The sequence below is a fragment of the Centropristis striata genome, chromosome 7 (genome assembly GCF_030273125.1).
Source record: "Centropristis striata isolate RG_2023a ecotype Rhode Island chromosome 7, C.striata_1.0, whole genome shotgun sequence".
NCBI lineage: Eukaryota > Metazoa > Chordata > Actinopteri > Perciformes > Serranidae > Centropristis > Centropristis striata.
This window is the reverse complement of record NC_081523.1, coordinates 11,353,590-11,372,601: the sequence shown is the minus strand read 5'-3', so window position 1 is coordinate 11,372,601 and position 19,012 is coordinate 11,353,590. Positions and strand designations below refer to the sequence as shown.

Below are 19,012 nucleotides of genomic sequence, written 5' to 3'. Positions count from 1 at the left end.
TACGAAAATACTTCCATGCTTATTACAATGTGTGTAGTGTTATTTTTATAAGAGTTAGAGATTATTAAAACACTGCCATTTAATCATATAATAATGTCTCAAAATTGACTCTATTCTGTTTTACAACACTGTGCTTAAGCTTTGACTTCCTTCTATCAGAAAATATTCCTGAAAATTCAACCCAGCTTCTACACTTCTCACAAATAATTATTTATTACCAGTGACATGAATTGAGAAGAAAATGCTTTAAAGATCTGTACCTTAATAGAGGAACTAATTTGCATAACTTTCACAAACCAAACTGGGCATATGAATACTGGTTAAAGCCAGACTCAATGATCTTGTTTCATTGGGGATTTTTTGTTATCTTTTTTTATTCCACCTTGTTTGTTTGTTTGTTTGTTTGGAAAAAATATTCCATAAAATCAGGCTAATAATTATATATGAACAAAGCCCTCTTTAAAAAGTATGAGGGGGGAAAACTAATTTTGAGAAAAATGGCATATGTAATTTAAATGTATGTACCTTTTGTAAAACGTGATAGGTGAACATTGTTTTATATAAAACCTGTAGCAAAATAACTAAAAACCTAAAAATAAACGAACTAAAAAGCTGCCAGATTTCTTACATGGTTGAAACAGAACCACATGGTACAATTTAAAGGATGAAGACTGAGAAAAAGAAGAGATTATAATTTTAAAAAGGCAATGATCTGGTATTTTTATTTAAAAATGTGTTTTTAAATTCATACAATGCATCATACAAGGATTATTAAAAAAAAAAAATCAACTCATGAAAAACATTTCCCCTCACAGTGACATAAGATTTGCATGTGTCAATAATCATACTTAGTGGTTTCTCAAAAGAAATGGGTAGTTCTGTTGAAACATTTTACAGTTCCGAAAAGCAGAATTTAGGGGAATTAAAATTTTCACATATTTAGCAAAGAAAATGTGAAATTCAGAAATATTCTCAAGGTTTTGAAGCTGTTAATCATATTCTTGCAAAGCTTTCTTTAACCTTGTGTGCTGTAATTAAACAAAGTGCATTGCTGTAACACTGCTATACTTTCTGAATATTATTTCCATTATCCTGAGAATCAATAACATGACTATTGTGCTCATAAAAGTCATGTCACACTGAATCGAAGTATTATTTCCCTTTTGTTCAAACCATTAAACAGCAGCAGTATTTACATTGATCATGTATGCATGAAAACAATTAGGTAGACCAGGCAACTTTTACAGGCTTGAATTTCCAAATATCAGGGTGTCCCATGTGCATCAGGTCTTTGTAAGGGGAAGTGCTCCACTGGAAGGGTGGCACCTGGTCCCATGTTGGCCCGCTAGCTGCCACCATACCATAGTCACGAAACATCTCGTAGGAGGTCATCTGCACGGGAACACACACAATGCATCCAATTTAGCAAACAACATTTTTATGTGTTTCAGTCAGTTCCATCAGAGACAAACATAGATAAAAGCAAAAAGTTTGGACAGGAAGATGAGTGACATTTACTGAAACAATATAAACCTTCATGTCCGTTCCTCCGTGTGACCTCTGCCTTAAGGCGCCAAACGGATATGTTCCATTCGCCGGGTTCAGGTCTGAACGGGCTGAGATAGAGTTCTCTCCATTCGCAGGTGGATCACAGCCTTCACACTTTGACAATGGGTCTTCTTTAAAGTTATTATATCTGAGGAGAGACATTGCATCTCATCAATAACATTACATTTTAATTATTAGCCTATAAAAGTTTAAAATCTAAGGTTAATGTTCGTACCTCATAAGGCGAACCATTGAGTCCACATCTGTGACAGCTGTCTGGTTTCTTCTGAATATCTGAGCTCTAGGATTCTGGTCCAGGGAGAACCACGGGCCATACTTCTCAACCAGCTCATTGCAGCCACTGGCATTGAATATGTCCTCATAGTACCTACATTTGAGTAAAATACAATTTTATATCTACCCCTTTTAGAGCACATGTTATTTTAGTTAAAATAAAACGTAATAATTCTATGCTGGATACTTACGGTATGTTGTAACTTGCCCAGTACCCTTTCTCCAGTAGTTCCTGAGTTTTATCAGTGAAAACAATGAATCCCCTGCAGTAAAAGAAGATAAGAAAGTCTTGTTTTAAGTGATAGGTTTAGAAGTCTTAAATATAAACAATAAAGATGATCAAATATTGGGTGCAAAGACCTACGGAATCTGCTCCAGAACAACAAAGAGATCCTCTTTAATGTCAGTTTTCCCTGGAGTGAAGTGGTTATAGTCCACAATCATCCACTGGTTGTTATACCTGCAACACACACACACACACACACACACACACACACACACACACACACACACACACACACACACACACACACACACACACACACACACACACAGAACAGACAACCTTTAACTGACTTTTTATTCAGATTTTCATTCTATTAACTTAATATATCCATTGATCTCCACTGACGGTGCTGTCACAGCTGTGTGACTCAACTGACTTCTCATGTGACTCCTGATTATAAAAGGTCTTTTTCTGCTTCCTTGTACTCGAATCACAACACAAGTCTGAGGTCACATGAAATGTTATCTAATCTTGACATCAGTTGGAATTTTGAACACCGGACAAAAGGCAGCAGACAACACACCCTGGGTTTCATGAAGACAAAGTGATGATAATGTTGGTTAAAAAGTCATGAGTGCTGCTTCTTTTTATTGTGTAAAACTTACGTTCCACTGTTGTACATGGAGAATATCTTGGCCCACTCTTTGCCGGTAGAAGCCAGTCGATTAGCCACGATGTTCCTCAGCCACTCCATGACGCTTCCTATGGGCTGAACAAACTTCCAGAGAGCAGGGTTACTGTTGCCAATGGTGGTTTCCAATGTAACCTGGAGACACAAGATCGATTTAGAACTATAAACTCTATTTTGCTCAGCTTGAAACCTTAAGTAAAAATATCACCAACACATTTAAATACTGCAGTTAATGGCTGCCCCCTATTAGTCTATTAGTTGACTAATTGGTAGTTTTGGTCTCAGTTGACTAAGATGTCTTTTTTTAGTCAATTTGTCATTTTTTATGGTCTTTTTCATGCTGAATGCAAGAAACTCAGGGGGAAATCTCTGGTAAACACAACATTTAAAGTGGTGCATGATTCTCTGCAGGGAATGTCAAAGAGATCAACTAATCAATTAGTTGTTGATCAATTAATAATTTCTTTAGTCAAGGACAACCCCACTGCAGTTTATTCCTAACACCCAGTGCTGTTATGCCAAGGGCAGGTACTGTTAGAGTTCTCACCAAGCCACTACTTATGATATAAAAGTCATCTCCAGAGAAGATTGATCCTGGATAAGAGGAGAACGCCTGAGTCCCTCCTGGAAGAAGATCCTCATCTAAAAAAATAAAATAAATTTAGATTCTTTTGTATTCACATCATACACAGCAACAACTCTGTCATTCCATTTCTGGAGCTACAAACATGGAAACACATTATGTTTTTGAAAAATTGGCTTTAAACAAGAAGCTAAAGTCAGTAGCCATTTAGCTTAGCTTATTATAAACACTGGAAACAGGGGAAACAGCTAGCATGGGCCCTGTCCAACAGTGATGAGTAACACGTCTGAAGCTTACAAATTAAAACATAAAGTTTATTCAATCCTAACAAAAAACAAAGAGTAAAACCAGGGAGTTTTGGTTTTATGTGAAAGAATATTTCTTGGAATCTCATTGTCACAGTTAGTTTACCAGACAGCCAGCTGAGGCTCATAGATCAACATTTTGTTGTTTTTGGACAGCGCCAGGCTAGCTGATCACCCCTGTTCCTAGTCCTGATGAACAGAGGACACACTAGCATCAGTGAAGTACCTGAAGGAGAAACTCTAAAGGCAAACATATATTTCTTCATGATGCGCAGCATGGCCTGGTAGTTGTTCCAGGTGTCATGTGACACCAGCAGCTCCTTATTGTTTGGCAGCAGCTTAATGAGAGCAGAACAGGAGCCAGATCCAAGAGGACGTGTTTGACTGGATTTGTTCAGAGCCGATTCCAAGTCCTCCAGATCCCCACCCAACTGGAAAAGTCTGGTTGGACAGAGTAGCAGTGGACAGTGTGAGACAGAGGAACAGCAAAGTACAAATGATTAAATATGCAGATAACCACTTACAGGAAGCCAAGCGGGTTGAGGGAGAACGACTCTAAGGGGAATGCCAGCATATCATTGTAGCTGTCCTCCAGGCCTTTCAGCTGCAGCAGTGCCAGACGCACCTGACAAGCACAAACAGATGGTGAAACATTTTTTTTCTGCCCTTTTTGTGGCCATGAAAGGGAATTAATTAACCCTACAAATGCTAATTAATTACCTGGTACCAGTAGGCTGAACTTGGCTGCTTTTCTATTTGCTCCTGAACCCACTGCAGATTGGTCACGATGAAAGCTTTAAGACGTGTGCAGTAAGCAGATTCAGACGTGAAGGGTCCACAGTAACCCATCAGAGTGTTCATCCAGTGCTTATAGATGAGCTACAACAAACACACACCAAGCCTTTAGATTAAATAAAACATGAAGTAAGTACATTAAACCTTCTGACTGCACAAACAGGACTGTGGACGCTAACCTGAGATGTGAGAGCAGCCTCCACTGCTCCAGCAGCATAAGCCTGGATGCTGTCATTGTACTGACTGCTGGTAGTGACCTCCAAGAAAGACCAGCTGAAAAGAGAGAATGTGAGAGGAAACATATTATCAGTGCACAGGTTCAAAAGACTGCAGGTTTGGGTGTTTATACAGTATAAGGAATAATAACCTTTAGTGTAGTTGAGGAGATGACCAAGGAAATACTTAGGCTAAACCAATAATTATTCAGAAAAACAGATCATAATAACCGTCCCATAACTGTCTCAACTGAAGACCATTGTAGGTCTTTGGATCTCCTTTTTTCACCATCCTCTTTGTAAAACAAAACATGAACTACTGGTTATTTTGAGTTATTCACTTCTTTTTTAGTTGTTTTATTTTTTGTAACCGCACCACATTGTCTTTTTTTTGTTTTATTTCTTGTGTCTTGTTTTCATTCCCTGTTTTGTCTTGTTCAAATTATTGTACAGTGCCATTAAGTGTTAAAAAGGCTCTTATAAATGAAATGTATTATTATTATTATTATTATACATGTTCCTGTATTATTGTTATACTTTTTTTTAACCTATGGGTTAAAAGGGCAAAGGAAAAAAACTAAGTCAAACAAATAACAAATTAAAAAAAAAAAATGAATAAGGGATGTCACAGATATTACCATAGATAAACTACTAGACATTGGTTTATTTTATGTTTCCATATAAAATAGAACTTATTCACCTTTTCTCTCAGAGAAAACTTATTTCACAAAATCTTCATGCTGACAATGTAAAATTTTGTCTTCTTTAAATGAATGACAGCTGACCAGTCAGGCATACTTTGTGTTGTGCACGTTTTGTGTTGCACTACTATTCTTATTTTGCACAGGGCTCCACTGCATTTTTGTCTAGACTTTATTTAGTTTAAAACTAGCTGATCTCTGCTGTTTTGTGTTTCACTTCTGCTATCTGTTTTCATGCAGTCTTGTAGAAGTAGCAATAAGTACGGATTAGATAGGAAGCTAGAGCTGAAACAATGAGTCGATTGTTCAATCAGTCATTAAAGCTGCTGCATCTCCTTTTATCAAGTCAGTAATGATGGTTTGTTGTTTAACTGTTTGTTATATAGAGTCAACAACTGAAGACTTCACTCCGGGCAAATTTTCACCATGTTATAGCATTGAACAGAAAATGTATCAATTTTAATATGATGAAACTACGTGACCTTACCCATTTTGAGTAAGAAAATGGGAATAATAGAAAGGAAAGAAAAAATATCACATTATCTATGAGCTAGTTGAGCTGGCAGAGCTACAGGCCAAGATAAAAAGGTTTTTAATATTGAGACCTATAACAAACGCCACCAGCTATACTGTCCATCCAGTAAAAAGACTAAAAAAATAAACATCTGTGCTCAGCTCACCCTGATTTGTCTATGTCATCGGTGAAGTTCGCCCAAGCCACAAAATCTCCCCGATACCCCTCAATGACAGACAGCTGTCCGGTTTGTTTGTCAATCACAGCGCTTCGTATTTCAGCTCCAGCAGACAGAAAACAGAAACACGATAAAACCGCTAAACCATTTAAAACCGTTATAAAACTCCGAGCCGCAGACGGCTTGTTTTGCCTGGACGCCATGTTTACAGGAAGAAGTCACATGATAATAAGGATGATTCGTCACATGACAACACCGGGGATGGTACTATCAAAATAAAAGATCCTAAATTTACCCTTTGTTTGTTATGTCAGTCTATGGTTTATACCGCGACAACTATCTTGCTAAATTTACAAATATTGACATTATGGAGTCATAGGAGCACCATAAGAAAAAATAAATGTGTTTAACAAGAACACTATTGTGGTTTAACAAGAAAACTATTATGGAGATGAATAAATAAATGCATTAAAAACTCAACTATTAAGAGGAATAAGTAAATACAAATATAGAAATATAAAAACAAATAAATAAATAAAAGAGTGAAAATATAAAGAAAAATATTTACAAAAAGAAGCAATAGAGAAAAGAATAAGGAAAAGAAGGGGATACAAATAAATTGTATACAAATTAAGTTAAAAATAATACTAAATATTTTTTTAGAATTGGTCTGTATATTTCCACATTTAATCATTATTTTATCTATATCTCTTGATATTTTCTGTTCTCTATTTTCATTCTATGTAATTGCCTGTTTTTATTCCCTTTTTATATTCTTAATATCTTGCTATGTCGTCTATATTCAATTTTATGTGTTATTGTTTTCCTGAATTTTGTATGCTTGACATTTTTTATTGAGTAATAAAAACTTTCATAATTAGGAAAAGACACTCATTGTTAAACAGTTTACAAACACACACACAAGATGAGACGTAAAACTTTCAAAGAATGACATAAAAATTTTATATAAAAACTGACTTCAGTCATTTCATATTTTTTTGAGGCATCATTCTATACAAAACATGTAATGTAAGAAATTCAGAAGTTCCAAAAACTTCCAGATAGATTCATTACAAATGCTCCTTCTGCACTTCTGCCACTCAGGTCCTTATTTTGTTCACAGTCCTATTTATACAGAACACACAGGAACACTGGTCAGAGTCGAGGCTTCAACAGGGATAACAGCATTTAATGAGCTCAGTCTTCTTCCCCTCCTCCAGTCTCCATCGCCTCCAGAATTCCCTCCATAACTTCTGTCTTCCTCTGCTTTTTCCCCACCACTGTCATGGAGGATAAATAACATGGAAGAAATAAATTAATACACAGTGCAGTTGTGCTAATTTCTGCATGTTGTTATAAAAGTTTGTAGCTTCACCATGAAAATGTTCTGCTGTTTTCCGTCTCAGTGTCTCTACTGTGTCCTCGGCATCAGCCCACTCCAGCACGAGGCGTCTCCCGTACAGATGGGTGCTGTGGCACAGTGCAGCAAATGCTTTCTGTAGAGAATTCAGGGGCATATTTACGATTATGATCATCTTATTTGTAGCACTAGATGACAGCAGATATCCTAAATACATGTCTGATGAAAAAACAAACCTTTGCGTCCTGTTTGGTGATAAAGTCAACAAAGCCAAACCCTCTGTGATTCCCAGAACCAGCTGCTTTCTTTGGAAGACGGACTGTCTTCAGCTCGCCAAATGTACTGAAAGGACAGAAATTATAGTGTTATTAAATGACCCAACTACAAATTTTTCCACACAGTGTAAAAAACAAACAGTTATGTGGATGTGATGGCTACCAAAAGAGTTCCCGTATTTCCCTGACGGTGGCCTGGAAGGGGACGTTTCTCACGAGGATCTTGGATCCCGTCTGTTTCTTCTCGTCTTGCCTCTTCTTACGTGACACCTCAGTAGTCCTGCACACAGAGGGGGAAAAGGCTGAGTACGTGGTGACAACAGAAGTGAGGTTTACATCCAAAGCTAAAAAAAAAAGTTTGAAATATCAGAACAATCATTTTTATATAGGCGACATATGGATTTTTGGAGGAAAAGAAATATGTTCTTTGATCATGAAGCAGATTGTTGGTGTATACTTCTATGGTTTATCAGTTTGTTGTATGAAGTACACTGCAGATTCTCTACTGACATTGACAAACAGAGTGGCAGCTGATCCATATAAACAGGTCCAACGTGGGTTGAATGATAGAAAGTCTAATTAAGGAACCATCATTTTTATTCTTCACCGTTAAGTGAGTTTAATTAAGATCTTACCTCGTTGCTCTCTCAGAAATCTTCAGCTCTAGCTGGTGATCATCCACAGAGCAGTGCTGGAGGAAGGAGGAGACAAAAACACACTTTATCCAAACACCAGGTTATAGATTTGATTGATTGATTGATTGATTGATTGATTGATTGTCCTTATTTTGAACATGCAAGCGATAAAAAAAAACAAGTTTAAATATTAATAGATGAAAAAATAAAAAACAAAACAAAAAAGAAAAAAAATTGAAAAAAACAGACACTTTCTGCAAGCTTGAAAGGGAGTAGGAAGAAGTAAAAAAACGTATCTAGTCCTACCCCTTAACGGGTCAGTATATACATACATATATGAATAATCAATATAGTCACATACAAATATTATACATAATTATATATATACATATACTATAAACAATTTATAGATAGATAAAGGCTGTGAAAGTTTTAACAAGGAGATGGGGTGGTACCTGTAGTTGTCTCAGGGCTTTCTGTGCTGCCTCTGCTGTCTGATACTGAACAAACCCGTAGCCCATGGACAGCTTCTTGCCTGGAAATCAAACCAACATTGTAAGGTGTTTGCAAATCCTGAGAAAACACTCAGAATACAGATATTCTCTTCTTATAGAATCCCAATCGTTGGTCTATCAATCAACATTTTTTTCTAAATCAAACTACACACTTATGTTACATTTAAATATGTTAAAGATCTTCATTTTAATGTTCAGTACCTGCTTTATCTTTCTTCTTGGAGATGGTGCAGGATGTGATCTTGCCACATTTGGAGAATGTCTGCAATATAAGGAAAACAAAATTAAGCATGCCATGATTAAATCTGTTTTCAGTATTATGAAGCATCATTTCTGAATTGACCCACCTCCTGCAGTTTCTCCTCTGTCGTGTTGAAATTCAGATTTTTAATGAAAAGTGTGGAACCAGGAGCAGCTTCCTCCTCCTCTTCTTCCTCCTCTTCTTCCTCCTCTTTATCCTTCTTCTGCTCTTTCGTTGCCTCCTCTTTTTCTAATACTTGGACTAATACGTAGACAGATCAAAAGATATTCAGGATATTCCAATAAGTACGACCTAATTTGTTCTAAAATTGATTATTTTAGTATCATTGAGTGTGTTTAATGGATTTTACCTGATTCTGGTCTGGCTGCCGTAAACACCCCCACAGGTGCCCACTCTAAATACAGCGGGACGTGATGGAACTACAGTTTTCAGAGACACAGTCAGTACAGTGCACTCTTTTAAAATAAACATATGCTGCATGTGCAGATTTGGTATAAGGCTATGCACACCTTGCTGTAGGCCAGCCGCGTGAACGCTCGCTTCGCCTCAGTTGGCTCGAGGAACTCGATGATGGCGGTGAGCCCTGAGGGCGGCAGCAGCACTCGTCCCAAAGACCCGTGAGGTGAGAAAAGCTCCTCCAACTCAGACGCCGTCACTCCAGCTGGAAGGTTCTTCACCAGGATCACTGTTGTACTTCTCGCTGCTGCTGCCTGTACAGCAGGAGAAACGACACATGCAGGAAATAAGTTTAATCAAGGAGCCTGGGTTACTTGATTAGCAAATTAGGAAACAGGAGTTTATAGAAAGCATACCTGACTAAAAGAATCCAGACTGACAGCGTTGTCTAGTAGAAACTGCCGAGTCTCCTGAACAATCTGCGTCTCTCCCAGAGCCATCCTTACTGCGAGACTTCCCTTTGACTCCTGCAGAGAACAACCACGAGAGAAACAAAGAAACTTTAAAAGTGCATGATTCACATGTTGTTGTAGCTGCAACATGACACATTCACACAGACAACAGCCTTCTCATTCATTTGAATGGGAAAGATGCATTGGTTTTGCATGCGTGCCAAAGCAGAAGATATAAAACTTGAAACTCATGGAGCAGTTACTCAAACTAAACTTGAAGCATACTTAATCCTCTCACTGGTGTCTCAAGCTTCTACCCTTTTTATAATGCAGGAAAGTTTTCTATCTGAACACCTGCTTATGCTGAATCAAGCACCATGTTAGAGGAGGGGAGCATTCATGAAGAGGAAAAGGGTAGAGCGTTACTCACGTGGTCCAGGACTTGGCTTTTTGTGGTGTTGTATTTTTCAGCGATGGCATCTGCCACGGCACTTGTGCCCAGAAACAAGGTGTTCCAGTTGTGGGAGCTTAAAGAAAACATTGATTAATAGGTGGGACGAGGGACAGCCAATGAAATTGAAAAAATAGGTAGAAAAATAAAATGATTTATCTTTACGAGAAAATTCAGAGAAATCAAACTAGCAGAGGGTTCATGTGATTATATATACCTCGTACTTGAAGCTTTATTTTTAGCATCTTTTTGCCGTTTGTAAGAAGAAGAGCCGGGACCACCAGCATCTGAAGAGTCGGTCTTCTCCTTCTTTAACGTGGAGGGAAGCAGGTGAAGCATCCTGCCCTAAAAGCACAAAAGAATTAATGTTTCCAATCAGCCTCAACTTAATTTGCAAATTAAGTTGTACTATTTAATTCAGGAGCCATTATGGGTATCTCAAACATCAATTGGAGATCAAATACCTGAAATACATGTCCGTCCAGCTGAGCCAGAGCTGTCACAGCATTCTCTGGTATCATGTACGTTATGAAAGCGAATCCTTTAGGCTTCTTGGTTAGATTGTCAATAGGGAAGAGCACCTCAGATAAAGGACCTGTTGAGATTGTAAAATGATTATAACTATTAACACAGAAGCTTGTGTGAACAGGTAAGAGTCTATCTTTAAACTCACCATGTTTAGTAAATAGTTCTTTGATGTCTTCCTCAGTGCAGGTGTAAGGAAGGTTCCTGACGAAGAGTCGACCCGACTCTGCAACATCTTCCTCCTCCTCGTCCTCCTTCAGCTTCCTGGTAAAGTTTCTGTCAATTTCTTTGTCTTTCCTGTCTCTCCTGCCTTTACCCCCAGAGGCATCGACACGGAAGACCTCAATGTAACGTCCACCTGAAACACAGAGGAGAAGGTGTGTGAGCCAGAAACACACATCACATTTTGGAGGACGGATAAATCACTGAATGACTTGATTTTTGAATTAATATGCCATTAAACGTAACAAAAAATAATATTAAAAAGGTATGGAGGGAAGGAATTAATACAAAAATGCACATGTTTGGGGAAATAAATAGGAATGAAAATGCAAATGAAATTAATTTTTATAAATGAAAAATACATAATTAAATTTAAACATAATAAAATAATTTAAAAGGGAAATTAAATAGAAAACAAAATAAATTGGGGATTGAATACAAAAGTGAATTAATAGGCAAATTAAAACAAAAATATGTTACATTTGATTAATAATTTTTTTTATATTACTAATAATATTATTATTTTACAATTACAAATATTATAATTTTTAATATTTTATGCCAAAACATGAGAATATGGCATATAATTTCTCTCACCTATGTAGTCTTTATTCCTTTTCAAAGCCTTTTCCACCTGTTCATCAGAGTGCAAATCCACATATACATAACCTGAAACACAAACACACTGTAAGGCACCTGTGCATACATGGAAACATACCTATAAAATCAGCGTACATGTATATTGTGCTGAGAAAATCCTTTTAACAAAACAAACCTGTTCTATTTCCACTTTCGTTCTTCCCGATCCTTATTGCTGCAGGCTTCAGTGGCATCATGAACTCTCGAATTTGATGCTATTGATGTCACACATAAAGAAAATGTGTTGGTGTAAACAGATGCAGACACATGAAACACAAGAACGATTTCAAAGTGGAATATCTCCTCTGCAGCTCTGAAACCAGGACGCTCTTCTTCACTCACTTCTTTAACATTGAACGGGACTCCTCTCAGCTTCACTGTGAACTCTGTCGTTGGCTCCATCTGCAACAAACACACGTGGGTGGGTATTGTTTACTGCAGCGTACTCTTAACTTTAACACGAATCTGCTGTACTCCACTGCCCTTACTTTTTAACTATGCAATGTTTGACTTTTTATTACTTTATCTATTTTCTTATCCTGTTGTATCTTATTTTATCTTATTTGTATTTTTATTTCTATTTCCCTGTTTTAATTGACTGTTTTTACTGTTTTCAATTGTGTCTTGCTGTTTTAATGTGTATCGTTAGCCTCATAGCATAATTGCCTAAGTCATTTTTTGGCCAAATTGTGATATCTGCCTAACTTTACTCTCCTACCACTGCTGCATCTTTCTGCCTTATTGCCTATGTTCTCAACCTCAGAACACTTGTTAGAGTCCAAAATCACTTTCTGCCTTAGTCATCTCCTTGACTTAGGCATTTTTGCCGCTAAATACAAACCAAACTACATTATTTATATGTAAGACAAAAATTGCCTTAGTCAGGGCATATTCTGCCTAAGTCACTTTTATCTGTTATGAAATCGATGTGTTTAATTTTTTATGCAAACTTGTTCACACTTCTATTTGAACTTACTGTTGCAATATCAATTAAAAATACCAATGGGCTTACTAAAAATTGTGTTTTTTCTTGTTTCCCGAAAACGTTCAAATATGACTTGAGGCTATGAGGCTAACGGTATGTAAAGCACTTTGAATTACCTTGTGTTGAACTGTGCTATACAAATAAAATTGCCTTGCCTTGCCTTGGGTTCAAACCAGAAAATAAATACTGTGCTTTATTGAACAGTAATGTTTAAGGTGTGGGTTTGAACGGTCACCTCTTGCTTGGCAGTTTTCTTTGCTTTGCTCGGCTTCTTATCCTCAGAGGAAACTGGGGTTTTAGTCTTCGTGGTGTTTTCTCTGTCGCCGCTCTCGTAGGCGCTGTCTGTGTGCGGCACGGGACCACACTCCTCGTCTTCATCACCTTCATCATCACGCTCCTCTTCACCCTCCTCCAGTGTGTCGTCCGTCTTTGCCACCTTTGAGCGCAGGTACTCCATATCAGATAAGCCAGACTTCAGGGCTTCTTTAGTGGTACCTGAAAAAACAACATGTAATCAGTAGTTAGCTCTTAAAGTTATGTACTTACTTGATTCCTGTGGTCTATGTCTCGTACCATCAGGTTGAATGCACTTATTGTAAGTCGCTTTGGACAAAAGCGTCTGCTAAATGACATGTAATGTAATGTAATCAGGCAATCGTGCATACCTTTTTCCTCCTTTTTTTAAAGATAAGAAATATTTATAAGTACAATGGAATGCTGTAAGAGCTCCGTTATAGATGCAATAGAAATATTGACAAGAGAAAGTTTGAAAAAATATTTAGAAATGCTATGTACAAACAGTGCAAGGTAAAAATATTATACACACAAGAACATAATATAATAATAAAAACACATTTTTCAATTCAAATACCTTTTTTTTCATAAATCATAATTTTTAAGGGTAAATTGATCAAACTGCTGCTAAATTTAAAATTGATTGCTAAATTGATTTATTTTAACCCTCTGGGGTCTGAGCCTATTTGCCCTTTATTATACCCATGTTTGGTATTTGGTATTTTCTCAGCACAACTTCAGCATGATCTGACAATTATTTTTTCACTTTTACCCACTTAATTAACACATTGAGCCCAAAAATACACAAAAATCATGAAATCTGAATTAAATTATACTATTTATGATAATAAAAAAACACAAATATGAAATATTTAAACATAGGTTGCAAATATGAACATATAAAGGTAAAATTCAAATATAATAAAACTGTAAGTCTGTAATTTGGAGTGAAATCGACAGCAGCGCTCCACGAGACCTCGTTTTTTTGTTACGGCTCTTTGAAAAAAGCCACGTTATCATAGACCCCAGAGCAGGGATTCCCAAAGTGTGGTGCATGGACCCCTGGGGGTGCGCGAGCTGCCGCTAGGGGGTGCGCGAGATGAAAAATGTAATGGCGGTCTGATAATTACACAATTACATTTTTCCCCCACACAATAAAGAAGTGTAAATAAACATTTCCTTTGTAAAATGTAAAATCAAAAACTGTAATATTAATAAATAAATAAATGCAGGCTATTCAAAATGCACTTCATCTTAAAATGAAGTGTAGAAGAAGTTATCATCTTCCATTTTTCCAACCTGTGTTATGATGACGGGTTGTTTAGCTCCACGCTCATTTTAACTTGCTGCAATTTTTGTTCAACGCGGCTCAAAATATAACATTTTCCCCAACTTATGTGCTTTCTGCCTCTGATCCTGAGCCTGTCATCATCCTCTTTGCTCTTAAAAGTATAAGCTTGCGCATAACTTTGTTGCATTATGTTGAAACTGTGTTCAGGTTAATTTAAATGCGAGACCGCATTGTTGTGATGGTGATTATTTAATTATATGTGTGTTCTCATTTGAGCTTGATTAAACATTCCGCCTTTAATATGGCTATAAAAAAGCTTATTGCATTTAGGTTTTTTTGAAGGTATGGGGGATCGGGGCTGCGTCAACACAGTTGGGACATAGAAGGGAGTTCGCGGCAAAAAACGTTTGGGAACCGCTGCCCCAGAGGATTATGAATGGCTTTTATCCATTTTTGCAAATAATCTCTTCTAGTGTTTTATGGTAAATGTATATATTAAACTCATTTTTTCTGTAATACCATGTAAATCATGACTTCATAGGGTCTAGTCCTTCAATTGGGCCACAGCTTTCATCAACCACCTTTACCAACCTTCATCCTCATCCTCATCCTCATCCTCGTCATCTTTGACCTCCTCCTCCTCCTCTGACTGGTCTGAATCAAAGTTGAGGTAGTCATCTGAAGCCGGCTTCTTCTTGCCCGGAGCCTTCGCCCGTCCACTGTCAGGACCAGCTGTTTGTGGCGCGGTGTCATTGGCCCAGGTTGGCGCTTGGCTTCGATTCTGATGCACTGATAGAAACTCCTTAAATCCCTGGTCCTCTTCCAGCTGACACATGGCAAGAAACATGCAGTGATTAAAACTTACATTAATAGAAATACTAAAAAAATTACACTGTCTGTCATATAACACTTAAAAAGAACGAATAATCAAATATCAGCCATTTATAAAACTGAGTGAAATAAATTAAGCAATTCTTCAAAACAATAAATTATTATACGAATATGGATCAGAACCAGGATGATATAAAGTGGACATTGATTAATAATATAGAGTGGATAATGTTAAATAAAATAAACAGATCTCACAAATCTGAGTGATCTATGTTAATTATGTCCATATTTAACACATTTTAATTAGGTTGATTTAGAACTAGGTATCAACGAATTTCCTATTTGGTGTTGTTGTTACTAATATCAATATAATTCCAGAGTTTTGGTACTGATACCTTATTAAGAGAAATACTGTATTAACATGCTTTTCTAAATCTTGTTTTATTTGGCAGTTATGGTCTCAAACTTTGATTTAACTCAGTACCTCATGAAAGAATAACCAAACACCATTATGAATCAGACATTGCATGCACAGTTATCCATACATAATGCTATGTGCACAACATTTAGTTGGCACCAAATAAGTACGGTACTAATGTTTAATAAGCAATCTAAAGTTTGTTCCATCTTCTCCACATTTGGATCGTATATAATCAACATTTAACAGCAGACAAACAGCTGCTGAATGAAATATTCACTCACATTTCCAAGTGCGCTGTCAGTTTCCTTTTTCTGTTTCTTTTTCTGAAGACAAAAACAAAAGCATTTTTATAGAAGTAACAGTGCTGCTGAACATTACATCACATACATTAGTATATAGTGAACGCCCAGACAGAAACTCAAAAGAACACATGCAGTCTATACTACAAATGTTTGACAGGCAGTAGAAATTGCCAAAAAATCTCAGAAACAGCTGTTTATATATTATTTTTAATAAATAATAATAAAATATTTATCTCAGTGCAATTTCTGTTAACAGAGCCTGAGAGTCAATTTGATTTGTTTTGATTGTAGTTTATTTATGCAGAATATTCAGAATGTTTTAATATTTATTTTCCACATTTCAATTCCAACGTTTAACATTCTTGAGATGGAAAAATGAATTGCTGTGGAAAAGGATGTCGTTTATTGTGATAATTTCTGGGAAAATACATCGTCCTAAAAATGTGTTATCATGACAGGCCTACACATGCTTCATTAATCCCCAAGAGTAAAATTCAATTTCACTCCGTTGTAATAATTCACATTACTAGACACACTGGACCTATACATATGTATTAAGCCTGGAAAGCGGATACGTCGTTTTGTAGTACTGGTATAAGCTCTCAAATACTTTTTGAATTTCATTTCTATCTGCTACAGAGGCTGAAAAATCTATTATTTAGTAGAAGCGTTGACACTTCTGTTGAATTTCCAGAAAAATTTCAGGTTTAAGGGGGTTAATTTAAAATCGCCCAGAGGTTTTACAGGCGTTTTAGGCCTCAATGGGTTAATGTCAGAGGGAGCAGGCTGTTGAATAGTTTGGGGTTTGTGCCTTGCTCAATGGCACCTTGGCAGTGCTCAGGAGTCCGGATTAGTCCGCACTACCTGGTACCAGGTCCCTCTGGCCCCAAAGCCAAGTCCACATGAGTTAAACCACTGTCACCCCCCAAGGAAAGGTTTGAGGGGGAAAAGTGTTTGCCAAATTATCGTATCTTTCTTGTGTCTGCAGGTACCTTTTTGCTGTCAGCGTCTGCAGCAGTGGAGGGTTTCTCCGGGCCTGAGCTCTGGGTGTGTTTGCTCCAGGCTTTTGCTTTCGTGGGGTCTCCAAAGGCTTTACACATCTCCACCTGGAACACACAACAATCATGTAGCTCACATATTGAGAACAAGATAAAACAACCCGCATGTCCAGTGTTGTCTGAAGCTGTACCGTCACTCTGGAGGTGTCCACGAAGCTCTTGTTGAAATGTGTCAGAGCTCTGGTCGCGTCTTCCTCCGCTTTAAAACCCACAAAGCCGAACTTGCGGAACTTGCCGTCCTTGGTAAACTTCAGGGTGCAGTCTGTCACGGTGCCGAAAGCAGCAAACATGGACCTGAACCTCTCCTCCTTCATCTGCACACAGCGCACAGTCAGACAGGCTGCATTCAGGTGGGCTAAAACACAACTCGTTCAGCAGGATACTTACCCCATTAGGGAGGTTTTTAACGATGAGTCTCGACATGTTTGTAGTTGATGTAAATCCACTAATACAGCACAAGTTTGGTTTTTAAATATATGTCAACAAACGAGCGTGGAGGATCCACTAGGTCGCCATGTTGAGTGGGAGGAGCTTGTTTTTCTTCTTCTTCTTCTCTGTCTGATAGTGTATCTGCGCATTACCGCCCCTGCAGGCCAGGAGTGTGGAGGAAAAACAGCATATTGCATCTGATAAACCATGGAAAAAATTATTAGACCATTGTTTTCTTCAATTTCTTGTTCATTTAAATACCTGATACCACTAAAGGTACATTTATTTGGACAAATATAATGATAACAACAAAAATATCTCATAACAGTTAGCCATTTTCCATGTTTTCCTTGATAATAACCAAAATCATTACCAAGAAAACCATATTATATTTGTCCAAACAAATGTAGCTTTAGTTGTTACAGGTATTAATATGAACAAGAAAGCAAGGAGAAAACAAGGGTGGTCTGATAGTTTTTTCCACGACTATGTTATGGTTATATCTGATTTTATTATCATATTGTTAAGTTTGCTTTTTTTAATGCAAAATAAAACAACTGAATGTTTGTCTACTATTATTTTGATTATGGGTACATTTTTTAAAGCATTTTAAGCCTTAAAAACACTTTTTTTGTTTTTAAATTAATAAAATAAGAGTGCTTTAAGACTCTTACTATGTTCATTACATAATTCTCAAACTCAAATTTAATTTGTAATTAAATATATATATTTAAATTCAATTTTCAATCTGAGAGTATGCAAGATAGTTAAAGGGGTAGTTCAAAAACATATTTTCTCTTACCTGTATTGCTTTTTATTAATCGGGATTGTTTTGGTGTGAGTTTCCGAGTGTTGAAGATATCAGCTGTAGAGATGTTTGCCTTCTCTTCAATATAATGGGACTATATGACACTTTGTGTGTGGTGCTCAAAGCGCCAAAATACATTTGAAAAACTTAATGTCTGGCCTGGTGACTTATCCACCAGGATAGGAATTATACCAAAAATTACATAGTTATCACATGAAACTACTCACAAAAGGATCTATAATAGGCCAGATATATGCTGTTTCAGTTCAATGCACCAAATTATTATTTTGCTCATAATGAAGCACACATCTCCTTCAAATATGTTCCCCTCACTGGAAAAGACAGGAATTTCATCAAAAAGGAAAAAATCCATTGTGATCCTCCTTTCCTCACAGCTACCGCACTTCATTTTAATCCTATTATATTAGTTGGGCATGTGAGCCAGATACTCAGACAGGCACTCAGAAGGATTACTGTAATTGAGTACCCCCTTTGTCTGAGTATATTCTAAGGCCATTTTACTCAAACATGTTCTTGATGAAATATAGCACATTTTCTTTAAAGAGGAAGCAAGACACATTAACCTATATTTATTCTGTTCTACAGTTAAGTTTGTATCAAACTTTTACTCTGAGAGGTTGGTTGCTATATGGACTCTGAAATAGTTAGTAGTTAGTTGTAAGGATTTCACATGAGCTGTTTTGGACCATGTAACAAAATTTCTGTACTAAGAGAGAATTTTTTTAAAGAAAGTATAAAGGCCAAGTATCAATACATATAATAAACTTTCAGCCCCTGTAAATAAACACAT

The 19,012-nt window shown here is 36.9% G+C and overlaps 2 protein-coding genes across 2 annotated transcripts; both read right to left on the bottom strand.

The window, feature by feature from the left end:
- Positions 1-862: 862 nt before the first annotated feature.
- Positions 863-6,275, bottom strand: plbd2 (phospholipase B domain containing 2). Its single transcript, XM_059337024.1, has 12 exons — positions 6,039-6,275; positions 4,622-4,715; positions 4,368-4,526; positions 4,172-4,272; positions 3,874-4,088; positions 3,307-3,401; positions 2,734-2,894; positions 2,207-2,302; positions 2,034-2,105; positions 1,784-1,936; positions 1,534-1,696; positions 863-1,392 (listed from the first exon to the last, which is right to left on the bottom strand). The coding sequence occupies exons 1-12, from the start codon at positions 6,251-6,253 to the stop codon at positions 1,222-1,224; spliced, it is 1,695 nt and encodes a 564-aa protein (XP_059193007.1). The 5' UTR covers positions 6,254-6,275; the 3' UTR covers positions 863-1,221.
- A 617-nt stretch (positions 6,276-6,892) lies between these two features.
- rbm19 (RNA binding motif protein 19) lies at positions 6,893-17,491 on the bottom strand. Its single transcript, XM_059337754.1, has 24 exons — positions 17,352-17,491; positions 17,096-17,278; positions 16,899-17,012; positions 15,886-15,927; positions 14,944-15,178; positions 13,003-13,262; positions 12,125-12,184; positions 11,919-11,997; positions 11,741-11,812; positions 11,070-11,279; positions 10,861-10,991; positions 10,614-10,741; positions 10,376-10,472; positions 9,910-10,020; positions 9,607-9,807; positions 9,447-9,516; positions 9,183-9,337; positions 9,037-9,097; positions 8,776-8,855; positions 8,321-8,376; positions 7,849-7,965; positions 7,647-7,752; positions 7,426-7,546; positions 6,893-7,330 (listed from the first exon to the last, which is right to left on the bottom strand). The coding sequence occupies exons 1-24, from the start codon at positions 17,385-17,387 to the stop codon at positions 7,248-7,250; spliced, it is 2,808 nt and encodes a 935-aa protein (XP_059193737.1). The 5' UTR covers positions 17,388-17,491; the 3' UTR covers positions 6,893-7,247.
- Positions 17,492-19,012: the final 1,521 nt, after the last annotated feature.